Genomic DNA, 16,789 nt, shown 5'->3' on the forward strand with positions numbered 1-16,789 from the left:
ACCTACACAGATATCGACAAACTGTTTTTTCTGTAAGAAATCAAACTAAATATTTTATGCTTTATGGACCACAGTCTCTGTTGCAACTACTAAATTTTGCCATTGTAATACACAAATAAATGAGCATGACTCTGTTTCCATGAAACATGAAACAAAAAGCTAGTGATGAGAAGCTGATATGACCTTTTAAAGGAGTGCTTTTTTTTTTTTTTTAAAATTTTGGAGATGCAGTCTTGGTCTGTCGCCCAAGTTGGAGTGCAGTGACACAATCTTGGCTCACTGCATCCTTTGCCTCCCAGGTTCAAGTGATTCTCCTGCCTCAGCCTCCAAAGTAGCTGAGATTACAGGCGTCTGCCACCATGCCTGGCTCATTATCATACTTTTTAGTAGAGACGGGATTTCACCATGTTGGCCAGGCTGGTCTCGAACTCCTGACCTCAAGTGATCCAACTCTCTCGACTTCCCAAAGTGCTGGGATTACAGGCCTGAGCCACCGTGCCTGGCCAAATGAGTGCTGCTTTTCTAACACTGAATATCCTCATATTGTCTCATTTAATGCATGTGACTTTGAAAGGGGCTTACTTTAGTAAACATTTTTACCCAACATTCCAGAGATTCAAACATGCATAGATAATAAATTTATAGTATTAAATCTGATATTTAGATTTCTGACTTCTAATAATATACCAAAGTTCTTCTATTTTAAAATTTGTTTCATTTCATCACTGAAGCATCTCTCAAAATCTTTTGATTAAAAAGAAATTTTTTTTTGTCCTGAGAGTACTTTTTGACCTCTGTTATTACACAACTGTGTGATATGAAATGTTATGTTTCATTTATCATTAGGGATGGTATCCAATAAAATTTAAATTGGCTCACATAGGCCTTCTGTTTCTATTTCATTTAGTGTTTTTTAATCATATGAAACTGCTGAATTATGTCAAATTCTTTCTGTGAATCAATTGAAATGATTATGTGTTTTATCCATTTATGTATTAATATAGCATATTACATTGATTTATTTTTGTATGTGAGCTTCAATGTTGATACATAATAATAATTTAAAATACGTTGACTTACAGACCACTGGAGAACTGTAGAAAGCCCTAGTGCTTACTCATACCTAGCTCTCATTTGTTTCCCAAACTAATAAGAGGACCATTCTATCTTGCTGCTTTCCAGTTGTTGTTGGTTGTCGTGTGACTGGTTCTGCAATATTGTGAATATGTTCCCTAGAATTCATGTGTTGGAAGCTGAATTGCTATTGTAACAATATTAAGAAGTGATGCTTTTAAGGGATGATTAGGCCATGAGGGGAATGTATAAATGTCTTTATCTTGGGAATGAGTTAATTACTGTGGGAGTGAGTTCATAATAAAAAAGATGAATTCAGTCAGATTTTCTCTCGCTTGTCTCATGAGCTCACTTCCACTTTCCACCTTTCCCCTATGTGATGACCCTTGCCAGATGTTGGTGCCATGCTTTTTAACTTCTCTACCTCCTGTACCGTGATCCAAATAAACTTCTGTTCTTTATAAATTACCTAGTCTCTGGTATTCTGTTCTGGCAGCAGAAAATGGACTAAGACAGAAAATTGGTACTGAAAAGTGGGGCTGTTGCTATGACAAATACCTGAAAATGTGAAATTGACTTTCAAATTGGATAATGGGTAGATTATGGAAGAATTTGGAGAAGTCACCTAGAAAAATTCTGTATTACCATGTATGAAGCATTAAAGGCAATTTTGGTTATGGTTCAAAAGAAGAGGGGAGGTGTAGGGAAAGTCTAGAGCTTCTCAGATATTACTTAAGTGATTTTGACCAGAAATCTGGTAGAATTATAGACAATAAAGGCCATTCTAAAGAGGTCTCATATGAAAATGAGGAACAACGTATTGGAAACTAAAGTAAAGGCCATCCTTGTTATATAGTAGCAAAGACTTTGGTTGAATTGTGTTCATGTCCTAGGACTTTATGGAATACAGAATGTAACCGTGATGAACTAGAATATCTGCCAGAAGAAATACATAAGCAGTGAAGCATTAAGGCAGCTATGTGACTACCTTTAACAACATACAGTGAGATGTGAGGCAAAAGGAATAACTTAAAGATATCATTTATAATTAAGTAGGAAGCAGAGCAGAAAGATTTGGAAAATTCACAGCCTGGGCATGTAAAAAGTGAAAAAGTATATTTGAAAGAGAGTATTCAGGGTGTAGCCAAGGAACTCTTTGCTAAAGAGATTAACATGAATAGAAAGAAGCTAGGTGTTATTTATCAAAACTATGGGAGAAAGATCCTGAAGGCATTTCAAAGATCTCTGATGCTTCTCCTCCCATTACAGGCCCAAAGTTCCAGAAGAAAAGAATGGTTTGGGGGAGGGACCTGGAGCATCCTCCAGAAGTTCACTGCCCAGAGCCACCTTGGGACTTAGCTCCTTACATTCCAGTACAGTGTCCCTTGGCTACCTAAGTTGTGTCTTAAATGGACTCGGGTGTGGCTAAACCACTTCTTTGGAAGACACTAGCAGTAATCCTTAGTAGCCTCTCACTCATTCGACTCTACATGAGTGAGAAGTAAATATCTCATTCTAAGCCAGCTAGGTTTTAACTTTTTTTTTTTTTTTTTTTTTTTATATTAACATAGCCTTGGGCCAGGCGTAGTGGCCCACGCCTGTAGTCCCAACACTTTGGGAGGCCAAGGCAGGCGGATCACCTGAAGTCAGGAGTTCAAGAGCAGCCTGGCCAACATGGCAAAACCCTGTCTCTATTAAACATACAAAAATTAGCCGGGCATGGTGGCGTGAACCTGTAATCCTAGCTACCCAGGAGGCTGAGGCAGGAGAATCATTTGAGCCCTAGAGGTGGAGATTACAGCCAGCTGAGATGGCGCCACTGCACTCCAGCCTGGGTGACAGAGCGAGACTCCATCTCAAATCAAAAAACCAAAAAACATAGCCTTGTTTGGCCTATCCTAATGACTGTAAATACTGTTACAATATCATCTTCTAGTGGCTGATAGACCAGATTCTTTGAATTACTTGCACATACTATACTATACTATACTATACTATTTCTTTCTCCTCCAGAGCATCTCTATAATTCTAGATACTAATTCTGTAGGCTTGCAGAATGCAAGAGCCGTTGGGGCATGGCTATCTCCACCTAGATATCAAAGGATGTTGCAGATAGCCTGGGGGCTCAGGGGGGCCCAGGAAGACTTGCCATAGGGGTGTAGTTGCTGCAAAGATCCCTTACTCTCTGCAGCATACATATTACAGGGTCAAAGACCACTGCAGAGAGCCCCTACTGCTATCATGACCTAGAGAGGTCATGGAAATGGGCCATCCCAAAGACCCCAGAATTGTAGCGCCACCAGTGTGCAACTCTAGCCCTCCAGCCTGGGAAAGCTGCAGGCGTGAGACTCCAAGTTTTAAAAGTTAATGGGTGGACTGAGCTCAGAAAAACAATAGGGGCAGGGATGCCCAAGGCTTCAAGGGCCCAACACTCCCAGTGTGAACAGGATGCTTGGTATGGATTTAAATGAGATTATTCTGAAACTTTAGACTTTTGAGTTGGTGCTTTTAAAAAATAGTTTGGACTTGTTGGGATAGAATGAGTATACTTTGTATATAAGAAGGACGTGTATTTTGGGAGCCAGGGGTGGAATACTATGGTTTGAATGTATCCCACAAAGTTCATGTTTTAGAAACTTGATTGCAGTTTTTAAAAATTTAACTTTTGTTTTAAGTTTGGGGTACGTGTGCAGGTTTGTTATACGGATAAACTTGTGTCATGGAGATTTGTTGTACAGATTATTTAGTCACCCAGCTAGTAAGCCTAGTACTCAATACTTATTTTTTTCTGCTCCTCTCCTTCCTCCCACACGCCACCCTCAAATAGATCCCAGTGTCTGTGGTTCCCTTCTTTGTGTTCATGACTTCTCCTAATTTACCTCCTACTTATATATAGGTTTTCTGTTCCTGCATTAGTTTGCTAAGGATAATAACCTCCAGCTCCATTAATGTCCCTGAAAAGGACATGATCTTGTTCATTTCACGGATGCATCGGTATATGTACCACATTTTCTTTATCCAGTTTGTCACTGATGGGCACTTAGGTTGATTCCATGTCTTCGCTATTGTGAATAGTTCTGCAATGAACATACATGTGTATGTGTCTTTATAATAGAACAATTTTTATTCTTTAGAGTATATACCCAGTAATGGAATTGCTGTGTCAAATTGTAGTTCTTAGCCCTTTGAGGAGTTGTCACACTGCTTTCCACAATGGTGGAACTAATTTACACTCCCAACAAAAGTGTATATGTATTTCTTTTTCTTTGCAACCTTGCCAGAATCTGTTATTTTTTGACTTTTTAATAATAGCCATTCTGACTGATGTGAGATGGCATCTCATTGTGGTTTTAATTTGCATTTCTCTAATGATCAGTGATGTTGAGTTTTTTTCATATGATTGTTGGCTACATGTATGCTTTCTTTTGAAAAATGTATGTTTACGTCCTTTGACCACTTTTTAATGGAGTTGTTTGTTTCTTTCTTGTAAATTTATTTAAGTTCCTGATAGATGCTGGATATGAGACCTCTGTTGTATGCATAGTTAGTGAATACTTACTCCCATTCTGTAGCTTGCCTTTTTACTCTGTTGATGGCTTCTTTTTCTGTGCATAAGCTCTTTAGTTTAATTAGGTCCCATTTGTCATGTTTTGTTTTTGTTGTAACTGCTTTTGGAGTCTTTGTCATAAAATATTTGCCTGTTCCTAAGTCCAGAATGGTATTGCCTAGGTTGTCTTCCAGGGTTTTTATAGTTTTGGATTTCACATTTGTGATGGTTAATATTGAGTGTCAACTTGATTGAACTGAAGAATGCAAAGTATTATTACTGGGTGTGTCTGTGAGGGTGTTGCCAAAGGAGATTAACATTTGAGTCAGTGGACTGGGAGTGACAGACCCATCCTCAATCTGGGTGGACACCATCTAATCAGCTGCCAGAGTGGCTAGAATAAAGTGGGCAGAAGAAAGTGGAATGAAGAGACTTGCTGACTGTTCCAGTCTTCATCTTTCTCCCATGCTGGATGCTTCCTGCTCTCAAACAACAAACTCCAAGTACTTCAGCCTTTGGACTCTTGGACTTAACACCAGTGGTTTGCCAGGGGTTCTTGGGCCTTTGGCCACAGACTGAAGGCTATGCTGTTGGCTTCCTTACTTTTGAGGTTTTGGAACTTGGACTGGTTTCCTTGTTCCTCAACTTGCAGGCAACCTATTGTGGGACTTCACCTTATGATCGTGTGAGTCAATTCTCCTAATAAACTCCCCTTCATGTGTATATGTATATATATACACACATCGTATTAGTTCTGTCCCTTTAGAGAACCCTGACTAATAAAACATTTAAGTCTTTAAACCATCTTGAATTAATTTTTGTTTATGGTGTAAGAAAGGGGTCTAGTTTCAATCTTCTGCATATCGCTAGCCAGTTATCCAAGCACTGTTTATTGAATAGGCAATTCTTTTCCCACGGCTTGTGTTTGTCAGATTTGTTGAAGATCAGATAGTTGTAGGTGTGTGGCCTATTTCTGGGTTCTCTGTTCTGTTCCATTGGTCTGTGTGTCTATTTTGTACCACTACCATACTATTTTGGTTACTGTAGCCCAGTAGTATATTTTGAAGTCTGGTACTGTGATGCCTCCAGCTTTGCTCTTTTTGCTTAGAATTACTTTGGATATTGTGGGATATGATGAAGTTTCTCTTCAAATAGCCTGATCAATCTTTTAATTTATAATACCCTCCTCTTTTTTCCCCTTTTTCTCCTTTTTCCTTTCTGCCTTTGTTAGATGCCCAGGCATGCCACAGTACCAGGTGTTATCAGTACCAGGTGTTATCAGTACCAGCTCAAATTCCTTTCCTTATTTGGAAAGAGGACTAACTTTCTAGCTCACTGCAGACACCCCTTCCCCTTTCTCTCTCTTTCTTTTATATGCCCACATTATCTAAAAAAATTCAAATGTTTAGCCAACCGGGATTAGTTTAGATTGTACAACCCGATCCCACCCAATGTGGAAATTTATTCTTGCATCAGGAATAAAGGCTTTCGTGCCCCTTTATTCAAGTGTGCTCTCATGGTGACAGGCCAAGGAGGCACCCCTTTGCACAGAAGTAAAATTGCTTTGCTAAGAATCCTTTTTTCGAGTGTTCAACTTTCTTAGGATTTTGAGTGTTATTCCTAACAATATTTAAGCTCTTATTTTGTTCCATATGAATTTTAAAATAGTTTTTTCTATGATACTGATTTTTCATGTCTGTGAGCATGGAATGTTTTTCCATTTGTTTGTTTCATCTTTGATTTCTTCGAGCTGTGTTCTGTACTTCTCTTTGTAGAGATCTTTCACCTTCCTAGTTAGCTGTATTCCTACATATTTTATTCTCTTTTTTTGGCAATTGTGAATGGGAGTTAATTCCTGATTTGGCTCTTGGCTTTAGTGTTTTTGGTGTATAGGAATGCTAGCGATTTTTGCACATTGATTTTGTATCCTGAGACTTGTTGAAGTTGTTTATCAGCTTAAGAAGCTTTTGACCTGAGAGTATGGGGTTTTCTAGATACAGGATCATGTCATCGGCAAACAGGGATAGTTTCACTTCCTCTCATTCTGTTTGCATGCCCTTTCTTTCTTTCTCTTGCCTGATTAATATACTATGTTGAATAGAAGTGATGAGAGAGGGCATCCTTATCTTGTTCTGGTTTTCAAGGAGAATGATTCCAGCTTTTGCCTATTCAGTATGACGTTGGCTGTGGGTTTTTCATAGATGGCTCTTGTTATTTTGAGGTATGTTTTTTAAAGACCTAGTTTATTGAGAGTTTTTAACATGAAGGGTGTTGATTTTTATCAAAAGCCTTTTCTGCACCTATTGAGATAATTAAGTGGTTTTTGTCTTTAGTTCTGTTTATATGATAAGTCATATTGATTGATTTGCGTATGTTGAACCAACCTTGCATTCCAAACAAGAAGAGGTACAGAGGTACTGCCACCTGAAATTGCTCCATCAGAGAGGAATGACAGAGGTGGCTAAACCTCAGAGGGGATGGTTAAGGGTTGTATATAGGGAAACCGGAAACTTGAGAGTATAATTTTATTTACTCAGAGTAGAAATAATTCTTTTAGAAAATAATAAATTTTAGAAAAAATAGAATTTATTTTAGAAAAAATTAAAAAATAATAAAATATTCTTTTAGAAAATAAAGAAACATAATGTGTCTTTATGGAATAAGAGTTGTACCCACTACACACATGCAATTACTTATTTGTGATTTTTCAATTCATGACAAAAAATTAGTTATTTTTTCTGTTAAGATTTATAGGTTTTGTCCAACTTATGCTCCAAAAAGTTGACTACTAGGTATTAAAAACTTACACCAGTGTGTATGTGTTAACATTTTGCCATACTTTTTTAAGTGTTTCTTTTGCAAAACAGCCAACCACTACCATAAGGGTAATGTGCATCCTTCAAGTCAATTGTTTTCTACTTTTACATACACATATAGTGAGTCTTATAAGTTCACAAAAGTGGAATCATATTGTCTTATCTGTTTTAACAGACAACCTATTATATCTTGTTATTCAGTGTGCTCTGTTTCTGTCATGACATCTACGGAAATGTAAAGGCCTCCTCATCTGCTTGCCAACTTTATGTTTCCTTCCATATCCTCTGTATTATCCACATAATTATTACCTCCACAAGACCATCCTGCAGGTCCATTGGTAGTTTCCATGCCTCTTTTAGTAATCCATGAACTCGTGAACACTTATGTACCCCATTTATGGTCATGGGAGACACAGGTTATCTTCAGTCCTTTTACAGCTAGACATACTAAATAGTTATTTCTGATTTACAACTACTTCATGATATTGAAGCTTGCAGTCTTTGCAGGCATCATCTTTGAAAAGAAGGTGGTATACATATTCCCTGTTCTGGGATCCTTAGCCCTAACTGGGGCTTCTATTTGCTCCTAGGAGTGAGTTGAAGAAAGTGGGTACATGGCAAATGTCTCCACACACTCAACATCTGCTCATGTCTTTCTTGCTTTATTACCAACTTTCTCCCCAAGACTCTTTCCCTCCAAGCCCATGGTATCTTTATCCAGTCTTAGTGGGGAACCAGGAAAAATCTTCTAACTTAACACACCCTCCTGTTAAATATTTTTTTCTTATGCCATAATTAATGATCTTTGAGTTTATGATGTAAGATTTTAGTCTTTCAACTCCTGAGTAGGGCTATAATGGACCAGATTAGAGACGGTTACAGGATAAGAATAAATTCAGAGAAATAAAGAAGACCCCAGATAATATGTCAATTCATTACACTATTATACAAGCAAAAGCAAAAAAAAAAAAAAAAAATCTTCCTTCTAATAAAATTGGAGCATGTTTGGCACAGATGTCTGAGTTAACAAGTCAGACTAATGAGAAAAAAAAAAAAAAAAAGTTACCGTTTAAGGATTTGGCCTAAGACTCCCAGAAAAATTAGAAAAAGAACATCTGGGTCAGACACAGTGACTCATGCCTGTAATCCCAGTACTTTGGGAGGCTAAGGCAGGAGGATTACCAGAGCCCAAGAGTTCTAGACCAGCCTGGGACTGGTCTAGATGTGGGACCCCATCTCCACAAAAGATAAAAATAAAACAATTACCTGGGCATGGTGATGCCATGCCTATAGTTCCAGCTGCTTGGGAGACAGAGGCAGAAGGATTTCTTGAACCTGGGAAGTCGAGTCTGCAGTGAACCATTGCACTCCAGCCTGGGTGACAGGGTGAGATCCTATTCCAAACAAAACAAAACAAAAAAAAGAAAGAAAGAAAGAAAAGAAAAAGTATCCTTGGGGTTGCAATGTGAGACATGGTACGGTTTTTACTTTTTCTTATTTTTATTTAAATATAAATTCATACAGCATAATATTCATCCACTGAAATTTTAGAATCCATGTTTTGAAAATTATATTCATAGAGTTGTGTAACCATAACCACAATCTTAGTTTAGAACATTTTCATTACCATGAAAAGAAACCCCATAAACCTAAACAGTCACTCATTTCCTATTTCCTGCCAGCCCTCATCTCCAGCCCTAGCAAACCATTAATCTACTTTAAGTCTCTGTAGATTTTCCTATTCTGAACATGAATATAAATAGTATCATAAAATATTGGGCCTTAGAAACTGAACCCTTGGCAAACAAAGCTGTGGGGACAGGACCATCACTCGAGAGGGTCTAAAAGTTGGGAACCCTTGCTCCAGTGGATCCAGAAGGTTAGACCTCTGCCCCAGTATGTATTGATGTTGGTACCTCCAACCCTGTTGGGCCTGGAGGGCAGAGCATCTAGCCAAAGAGGTTTATTCCTGAGCCTTAAAATCTTATGGAGTTTCCCTTATAGTTTGGACTTAATGACTTGTCACTCCTGTTTTTCTTTCCTACTTCTCCATTGTAGAATGGGACTCTCTCCTATGCCTGTCCCATTGTTATATTTTTATAAGCAAATTAACGTTTGGTTTCATAGGTTCACAGCTGAAGGCAAATTTGCTGTAAAATAAGTCATACCTTGAGTCTCACCCATATCTGATTTAGATATTTAGATGAAACATGGGAATTTAGGCCTTTGAGTTGATTCTGGAAAGAGTTAGAGTTTTGGGACTATTGGAATGGATGAATGTATTTTGCATATGAGAAGGACATGATTTGGGGGGATTAAGGAGCTGAATGTTACGGACCAAATGTTTGTGCCCCCCCCAAATTCCTATGTTGAAACTGTTCCCACCCCCAACATGATGATATTGGAAGGTGAGGCCTTTGGAGGGTAATTAGGATTAAATGAGAGCAGAACCATCATGAATGGGATTAAAACATTTCTAAGAATCCTGAAAGAACGTCCTTCTTTCTGCTCTTCACTGTGTGAAGATACAAAGAGAAATTGGCAGTCTAAAACACAAAATAAATTGTTGTTGCTTATAAACCAACTTGTCCATGATATTTTTGGTACAGAAGCCCAAGCTAAGACAGTGTCTGTTCAGATTGTTTTATTATTCTTGATTTCTATGTGTATTTTGGATAACTGTCCTTTATCAGACATGCCTTTTGCAAAACTTGTTCCCAGTCTGTGGCTTCTCCTTTCATTCTCTTGACAGTGTATTTTACACAGCAAAATTTATGAGTTTAATGAAGCTCAGCTTATCAAGTCTTTCTTTCATAGACTGTGTCTTTAATGTTGTATCTAAAAAGTTATTACCAAACCCAAGGTGATCTAAAGTTTTTCCTATGTTATCTTTTAGGAGATTTTAGGTTTACATTTTACATTTAGATCTGTGATCAAATTTAAGTTAATTTTTATGAAGAGTAAAATGTCCGTCTAGATTCATTTTTTAAATATGGATGTCTTGTTTTTCAGCACCATTTGTTGAAAAGCCCATCTTTTTTCCCTTGTGTTGCCTTTGGTCCTTGGTCAAAGATCAGTTGACTATAGTTATGTGGGTCTATTTCTAAGATGTCCATTCTGTGCTATTGATCTATTTGTCTATTATTTTGCCAATTTCACACTCTCTTGATTACTGTAGCTTTATAGTAAGTTGTAGTTGGGTTGTGCCAGTCCTCCAATTTTGTTCTTTAATTTTGTGTTGACTATTTTGGGTGTTTTGCTTTCCCATATAAACTTCAGTCAGTTTTGCAAGACCAATGTACTTTTAAATGTGAAGAATCTCAAATGTGACCATCTCATTCTATCTTCTACTCCTCTTTTTTTTTATATATTTCCCATGATTAAACGTTTTGTGCTGTACTCTGTGTAGTGTACTCAGACCTTCCCTCCAGTTTATTATCTTCTTATTTGTGCCTCATCTGCTACTTTCCCTCCCCAGTGAATTTTTAAGTACTTAAAGTGTCCATTTCCGGATGTTCCTGGCTCTCTTCACCTAGGAGAAGTCTCGAGACCATGTCTTAATGATTCTTGTCTACACATGGGTGTTAAAATCTTTGCCCTTAGTGGATATAACTAAGTTCATTAACTCCAAGATGATCTCTATTGCCATCTGAGTTTATTATTGTTTTGTAAGTTCCCTCTGATTTCTAGCATCTGGAGATTTGCCTTTATTTCTATGGAGCGTAGCTATGTACCTAAATTTCATGTTATTTTATCTCATCTCTCTGTGTTTTTCATGTGTGTATATATTTGTGGATAGTATCAAAGAGACAGACCTCTGCCTTTACTTATTTGGCCATGTTTCCAGTGCTGTTACTTGAATCCCATTCTCATAAAATACCCAGTCTTTGATGCCATCAAAAATCTATTCATTCATTTTTTCCACAATTATTTACCGAATATCAATTTTGTATTAGAATCTGGACAGACACTGAGGATACTATAATGAGTAAAACTAAAACTCATGCGAGAGATTATAGTTTAGAGGAGGAGAATTGTCTGTATCTACTGACTCAGACCTTCTCTCAATTGGGCAAGTCGCTATGCATTGGATTAGCCAGGATGATTCTATGAATTCATATGAACTTTCTCAGCCTGACTGGCTTTTCAGCCTCATCTCATTATGCAGACTTGGCAAAACTGAAACAAGTATAAGTGAATTTGTGAAGATATGGCTTTCAAAGATCTCCATATGATATTATCTTTCTAGTTTATTTTAAAATAAGACTAGTTGTGATTTGATGGCCAGAATTCATGTGTTCCCATTCTGGTAAGATATAATTAGCTCTTGTCAAGTTAGGCTTTTTTAACCACACAGCTATAAACTGAATTTAACATATGAAACAGGGCTATTTAAATGAAGGTCTCCATGGCCTCAGATGAAATGTAAATTTGGCAAACTCAGGTAGCTTTTGTATAGGTGAGGCCATTTAATTCTGATTCTCCATCACTTAAAATATAATCCAAATTTTATAGACTTGGATTTTGTACAAATTTCATAAACTTAGTTTTAATTAGTGTATACCACTAGGGTCCTAAACACAGTATATCTTTAATAGATGTTTATGTCAAGGGGCTAATATCCGAAAAATACTAATGTGCTTTTATTTTTTAATATTTATCCATTTATAACCTTCCCCATATTTAGCTATATGTACCAATTTCCCTCATTGTTTACATGTGCTCTGTGTGTGTGTAGGTGTGTGTGTGTGTTTCTGTGTGTGTGTTAAGGGAAGGGATTAGGATTATGACAGAAAACAAAAGTGAGTGTCAATATTAAACATTTAGCAACATGAGCAGGACTTTTTCCTAGTCTGTAGCAGGCCATAATCCTGAAAAACAAGCATTGTCAAGAGAGAAAGAGCTTTAACACTTTTATTAATATTACTGTAATTCATAAATCATAATTATATATATTACGGGGTACAATATATTTTGGTATATGGATACAGTGTGTGATGATTAAATCAAGCTAATTAAACATATTATCACCTTACACATAATTCATCATGGTGAGATATTTGAAATTTTAAAAGCGTTTTAAAAACTCTCCTTTGAAATATGGAGATCCATGCTTCCAAATTAGGTAGTTCATGTGATATCTTCCATAGACAAGAGAGGGGAGATGCTCCTTCCATCATTTAGGTTGGGACTTAGTGTCTCTGGCAATGTGGACAGGATGTAAAGAAAGTTCATTACGAAGAGAAATAGCAACTGAAAAATCTGTCCCTTCTACCTGAGGTGATGTGATTGGGAGAAAGTAGACATAGAATGATGACAGTTTAGGACATATGTGTTTCATGGCCTTTTTTTTTTTTCCTTTACCTAGACTAAGATCTCAAGGTAGGAGTCTTGTCAGAGAACTTAAAATCCAGAGTCGCAGAGGTTTTTTTTCTATATTGCATTTGGAACTCCAAAAGGAAACTGTCTTTCAGTGTTCCCTCCATATCAAAAAAGGACAACAGCCACACCTGAGTCAGACAGATAAGTGGCATTGTTGTGCAGAGAAAGGATCTGCATTTAGTGCCCCAGAGTTTCCTTCAGCTTCTGTGTGCTATAGAAGTTTTGTGGAAGTTCTTGCATGCCCTGTGGAAATACAGGAAAGTAGCAGACAGTGTTAGAGAATCATCATGATGCATGCTGAGAGTTGCAGAGTAGGGAATCCTGAACATGGCCATAGTGATTATAGAAAAAAATCAAGAGGCAGCAACATTGTCTTTCAGATCTGAGTATAGTAAATGTATGAGCCCTTATACTCTTGAAAGAATATATAAATAACTCCCTTTCCTATATGTATTTGTTTAAACTAGCCCTGATAGGTTATCTCTGCTAAAGCATGGCAACAAGGGCCCACTCTTGCTCCTCCTTTTCCCAACCAAGTTTGACTGAGACAAGCACAGTTATGTTTCAGTGCCCTGGGCCTCTGCAGGTCTCTATTCTGATGGCTCACATCTGCTCAGATTTTGGCAGCTCGTCTAGGGCATTGTCTTAGTTCATTTTCTGAGGCTTAAAACAGAACCTGGATAATTTACAAATAAAAATAATTAATTTCTTACAGTTAGGCAGGCTGAGAAATCTGAGGTTGAGGGGCCATATATGGGATGGCCTTCCTGTTGGTAAGAGCTGTCAGGTAAGCCCCAGGGTAACACATAGCATCACATGACTTGGGGGCATATGCCCTCTGAGCATGCTAGCTTAGGTCACTTTTCCTTCCTTTTCATATAAAGTCACCAGTCCCCCACTCTTATGATAATCCATTAATCCATGAATGGATTAATCCATTCAGGAGGGCACAGGCCTCATAGCCCAATCACCTCTTAAGGGCCCTACCTCTCAATACTGCTACATTAGGAATTAAGTTTCAGCATGAGTTTTCGAGGGAAAAAAATATTCAAACCATAGCAGCCATAGTGGCCTGAACACCATTTTTAAATGCAGCTATGAAGTGGTAGCCCTGGGAAACATACATGTCTCTTCTACGAGTCAGTACAATCAAGTTCAGCTATGCCATTGAGAAGAGAGTATTCAACTTTTACTTTCCTCTTCTCCATGAATGACTCTAGACACAGTCTGCCTCTTGGTAACACCTAGTTGTTACTAGAGGATTGGCAAGCTAGGCTGCAAAAGGTCCTTTGATCTTTTCCACTGGTTGACACCCCCATTTAACTTAACAGGCCAAGCTGTGCATTGGCGATAAAGGTTTAGGTAACTCTACTTCTACACTGATTTCAATAAGGTGTGAATTCAAAAGACCTAACAGGGCTGTATGTGTGTTTCACAGCCTCTCCGTGTCTCTATCTTCACCTCTAGAACTGCAGAAATCTATAGCTCTATAGCTCTCTATTTAGAATTAGAGACAATGGCAGGTGTAAGAAGAAATAAATAAATGGAATTTTATTTTGTGTTTAAGTATTTTAGTGATATAGGAAATGTAAAATCAAAAAATCCATTCAGGTTGTACTTGATATATTCTAAAGCCACACCATAAGGAGAGGAAATAAAGTTTATTTAAATTCAATTTGTCAAAGTACAAATACCTTTGTACAACTTACATTGTTCTTTCTTAAAACTTAAAAGCTAGTAGTATATTTTGTAAGCATTTCTCCAGATTTTGATTTCACAATCCACAATAAAAAGTCTGTTTAAAAGAACTTATTGTAGAAATTCTAAAATTGTGCATTTACTTGAAAAGTTACTTTCATAAAGGGTTTTTCAATATTTCATCTTAGTTGTATAATTAAATGGAAGAAATGGAAGCATTACACATAAAATACTATTCAACTAGCCATTTTTGTTATTTTAAAACTTAAAAAGTCTTTTTTTTTTTTTTTTTTTTTGTATAGCACACATATCCTAACATTTTCTACTGGATAATATAACAGTAACAGAAAAGCATGTACTGGTACAAAAAAGATAACTGTCGTATTTGACCAAGCTTATTGATTATTTTGGTTTTCCCATGTGTTAACACTGAATAACGTCCTCAATTTTAATGTACTTTAAAAATCGTTTTGTTTTTGAAAACTTGTTTAACTTAACGATATGTGTTCATAGAGTTAACATAAATGCTTGAGGAGAACATTACATTCTATACAAGTGAAGCCCTGACACTCTGTAGCTGAGGTCACAGTTTGTATCAATATGATAAATATTCATTATTTCATTGTATAGGCTGTGTATATGAAATTACAATAATATTCTACTGGTAACAAATCTAATGAGACAATATGTTAAGAAATACCAAATTTATATGTGTGCTCTGGCAGATGAGCAAACCTGTAAAAATTTTGACATACCGTGATCAACATAACAAATTTTGTCAAAGAGCTGTTTTTTCTTTTTCTTTTTTTTTTTTTTTAGCTTCAACACAGTAAAAGCTTTCCTCTTGGTAAATGTGAGGAATTGTTTAGCTCTTTGGGATATTATCTGAATAGGAGAATAATGGCTTACTAAAAATCAGATTTTCTATTTTAAGCTTCAGATGTTACCTTTTATATTTCTATGTTCCAGATAATAAGAGTATGTTTAAAAAAAAAAAAAAAAACTGAAAATGTTTTTAACTTCTAAGGCTCTTACCTTGAAATGTATTAATGCTTTTATAACCTGCACACTGTGGACATCATCATCACCAGTTTTCATTAAATATTTTAGCATTTTGTAGTAATGGGGCTATATCTAGACTACGGGGTTTCCTTTTATATTATCAGCTGCGATAACACATATGCTTAATAATTCATATGTAATTCACGTTTAAAAAGTTTTGGCTTCACAAATGAAAGCAATTATAACTGCAAATTAAAACAATACAACAATTTTCCAGTCTGATCATTAATTGTAGGAAAAAGAACATGTATTTCTTTCTCCCTTTGTCCTACTCAGTTTCTTGAAATTATCCAGTTTCATTCCATTTGATAAAAATAGATAGCTTTAAGGTAGCTTCACCACTACAACACATGCACCAGCTCTTCCAATGTTAACAGGAACTTCCTAAAACACAAAACAAGAAACAAAACACTGTTGGAACTCTGATTTTAGCATAATATAAAATATTATATTCAATATGGTTGAAGAAGTCCTTACTTATTTTGGTCTAACATCACCTTGTCTAAAGATGAGATAATCTGCAGCCCAGATAACAGTGTAGTGTGGTGGAAAAAACACAGCCTTCAGAATGGTAAAAACCTGAGATTGAGGATCAGGTGATCTTAAGTAAATTTCATCTCTCCGATAATATTCTCACTTGAAAAATTACAGCTAATTATACTAACACGTCAAGGTTTTTGTGTTGTGATGGTTGAAATAATGAATAACAATTTGCACTTAGTAGTTATAATTCCACCATCTGTTCTCTTTCACTCTTTTCAAGATCACACAATGAAACAGTGACACAGCCAGAAATATAATCTAGGACTCTTAGCTACTTGCCTACAATCTTCAGAAAAGTAAATCCCGCAAGCTGGTCAAGCCTCTTGATTATTATATTTGACCTAACACCTTGCATGCTGTTTTTTTTTCCTTCTATTTCTGGGTGGTCCTAAGCATTGATAAAATAGGAGCTACCCTACATTGTAGCATTTGAGGGTTTTTGAGTCTTAATGAGTCAGATTATTGGAGGAGAGAGATTAAAATCTCATTATCAGCTGTCATTACATTAACACCAATTTACTTAGAGCAATAGCCAGCTGTACCCTGTAGAATACAGAGTAGCATGAAGTCAGCAGAAGGGAAGATGAAGTTAGATACCAAATACAAGGTTTACCTGTTTGTGGAGATGGTAAAGAGTTAATCATACTTTATGTTTTTTGTTAACTCA

General features: G+C 36.7%; 1 protein-coding gene across 2 annotated transcripts in view; it reads right to left on the reverse strand.

The window, feature by feature from the left end:
- Positions 1-12,338: 12,338 nt before the first annotated feature.
- KLHL4 (kelch like family member 4) overlaps positions 12,339-16,789 on the reverse strand; it is a 162,575-nt gene continuing 158,124 nt past the window's right edge. The window contains exon 11 of one of the 2 annotated variants that reach the window (XM_025372221.1): positions 12,339-15,963. In XM_025372221.1, coding sequence (XP_025228006.1) covers positions 15,904-15,963 — 60 coding nt within the window. In that variant the 3' untranslated portion in view covers positions 12,339-15,903. The remainder of the gene's footprint in view (positions 15,964-16,789) is intronic. The other variant, XM_025372220.1, reaches the window with a different exon arrangement.

The sequence above is a fragment of the Theropithecus gelada genome, chromosome X (genome assembly GCF_003255815.1).
Source record: "Theropithecus gelada isolate Dixy chromosome X, Tgel_1.0, whole genome shotgun sequence".
Taxonomy (NCBI): domain Eukaryota; kingdom Metazoa; phylum Chordata; class Mammalia; order Primates; family Cercopithecidae; genus Theropithecus; species Theropithecus gelada.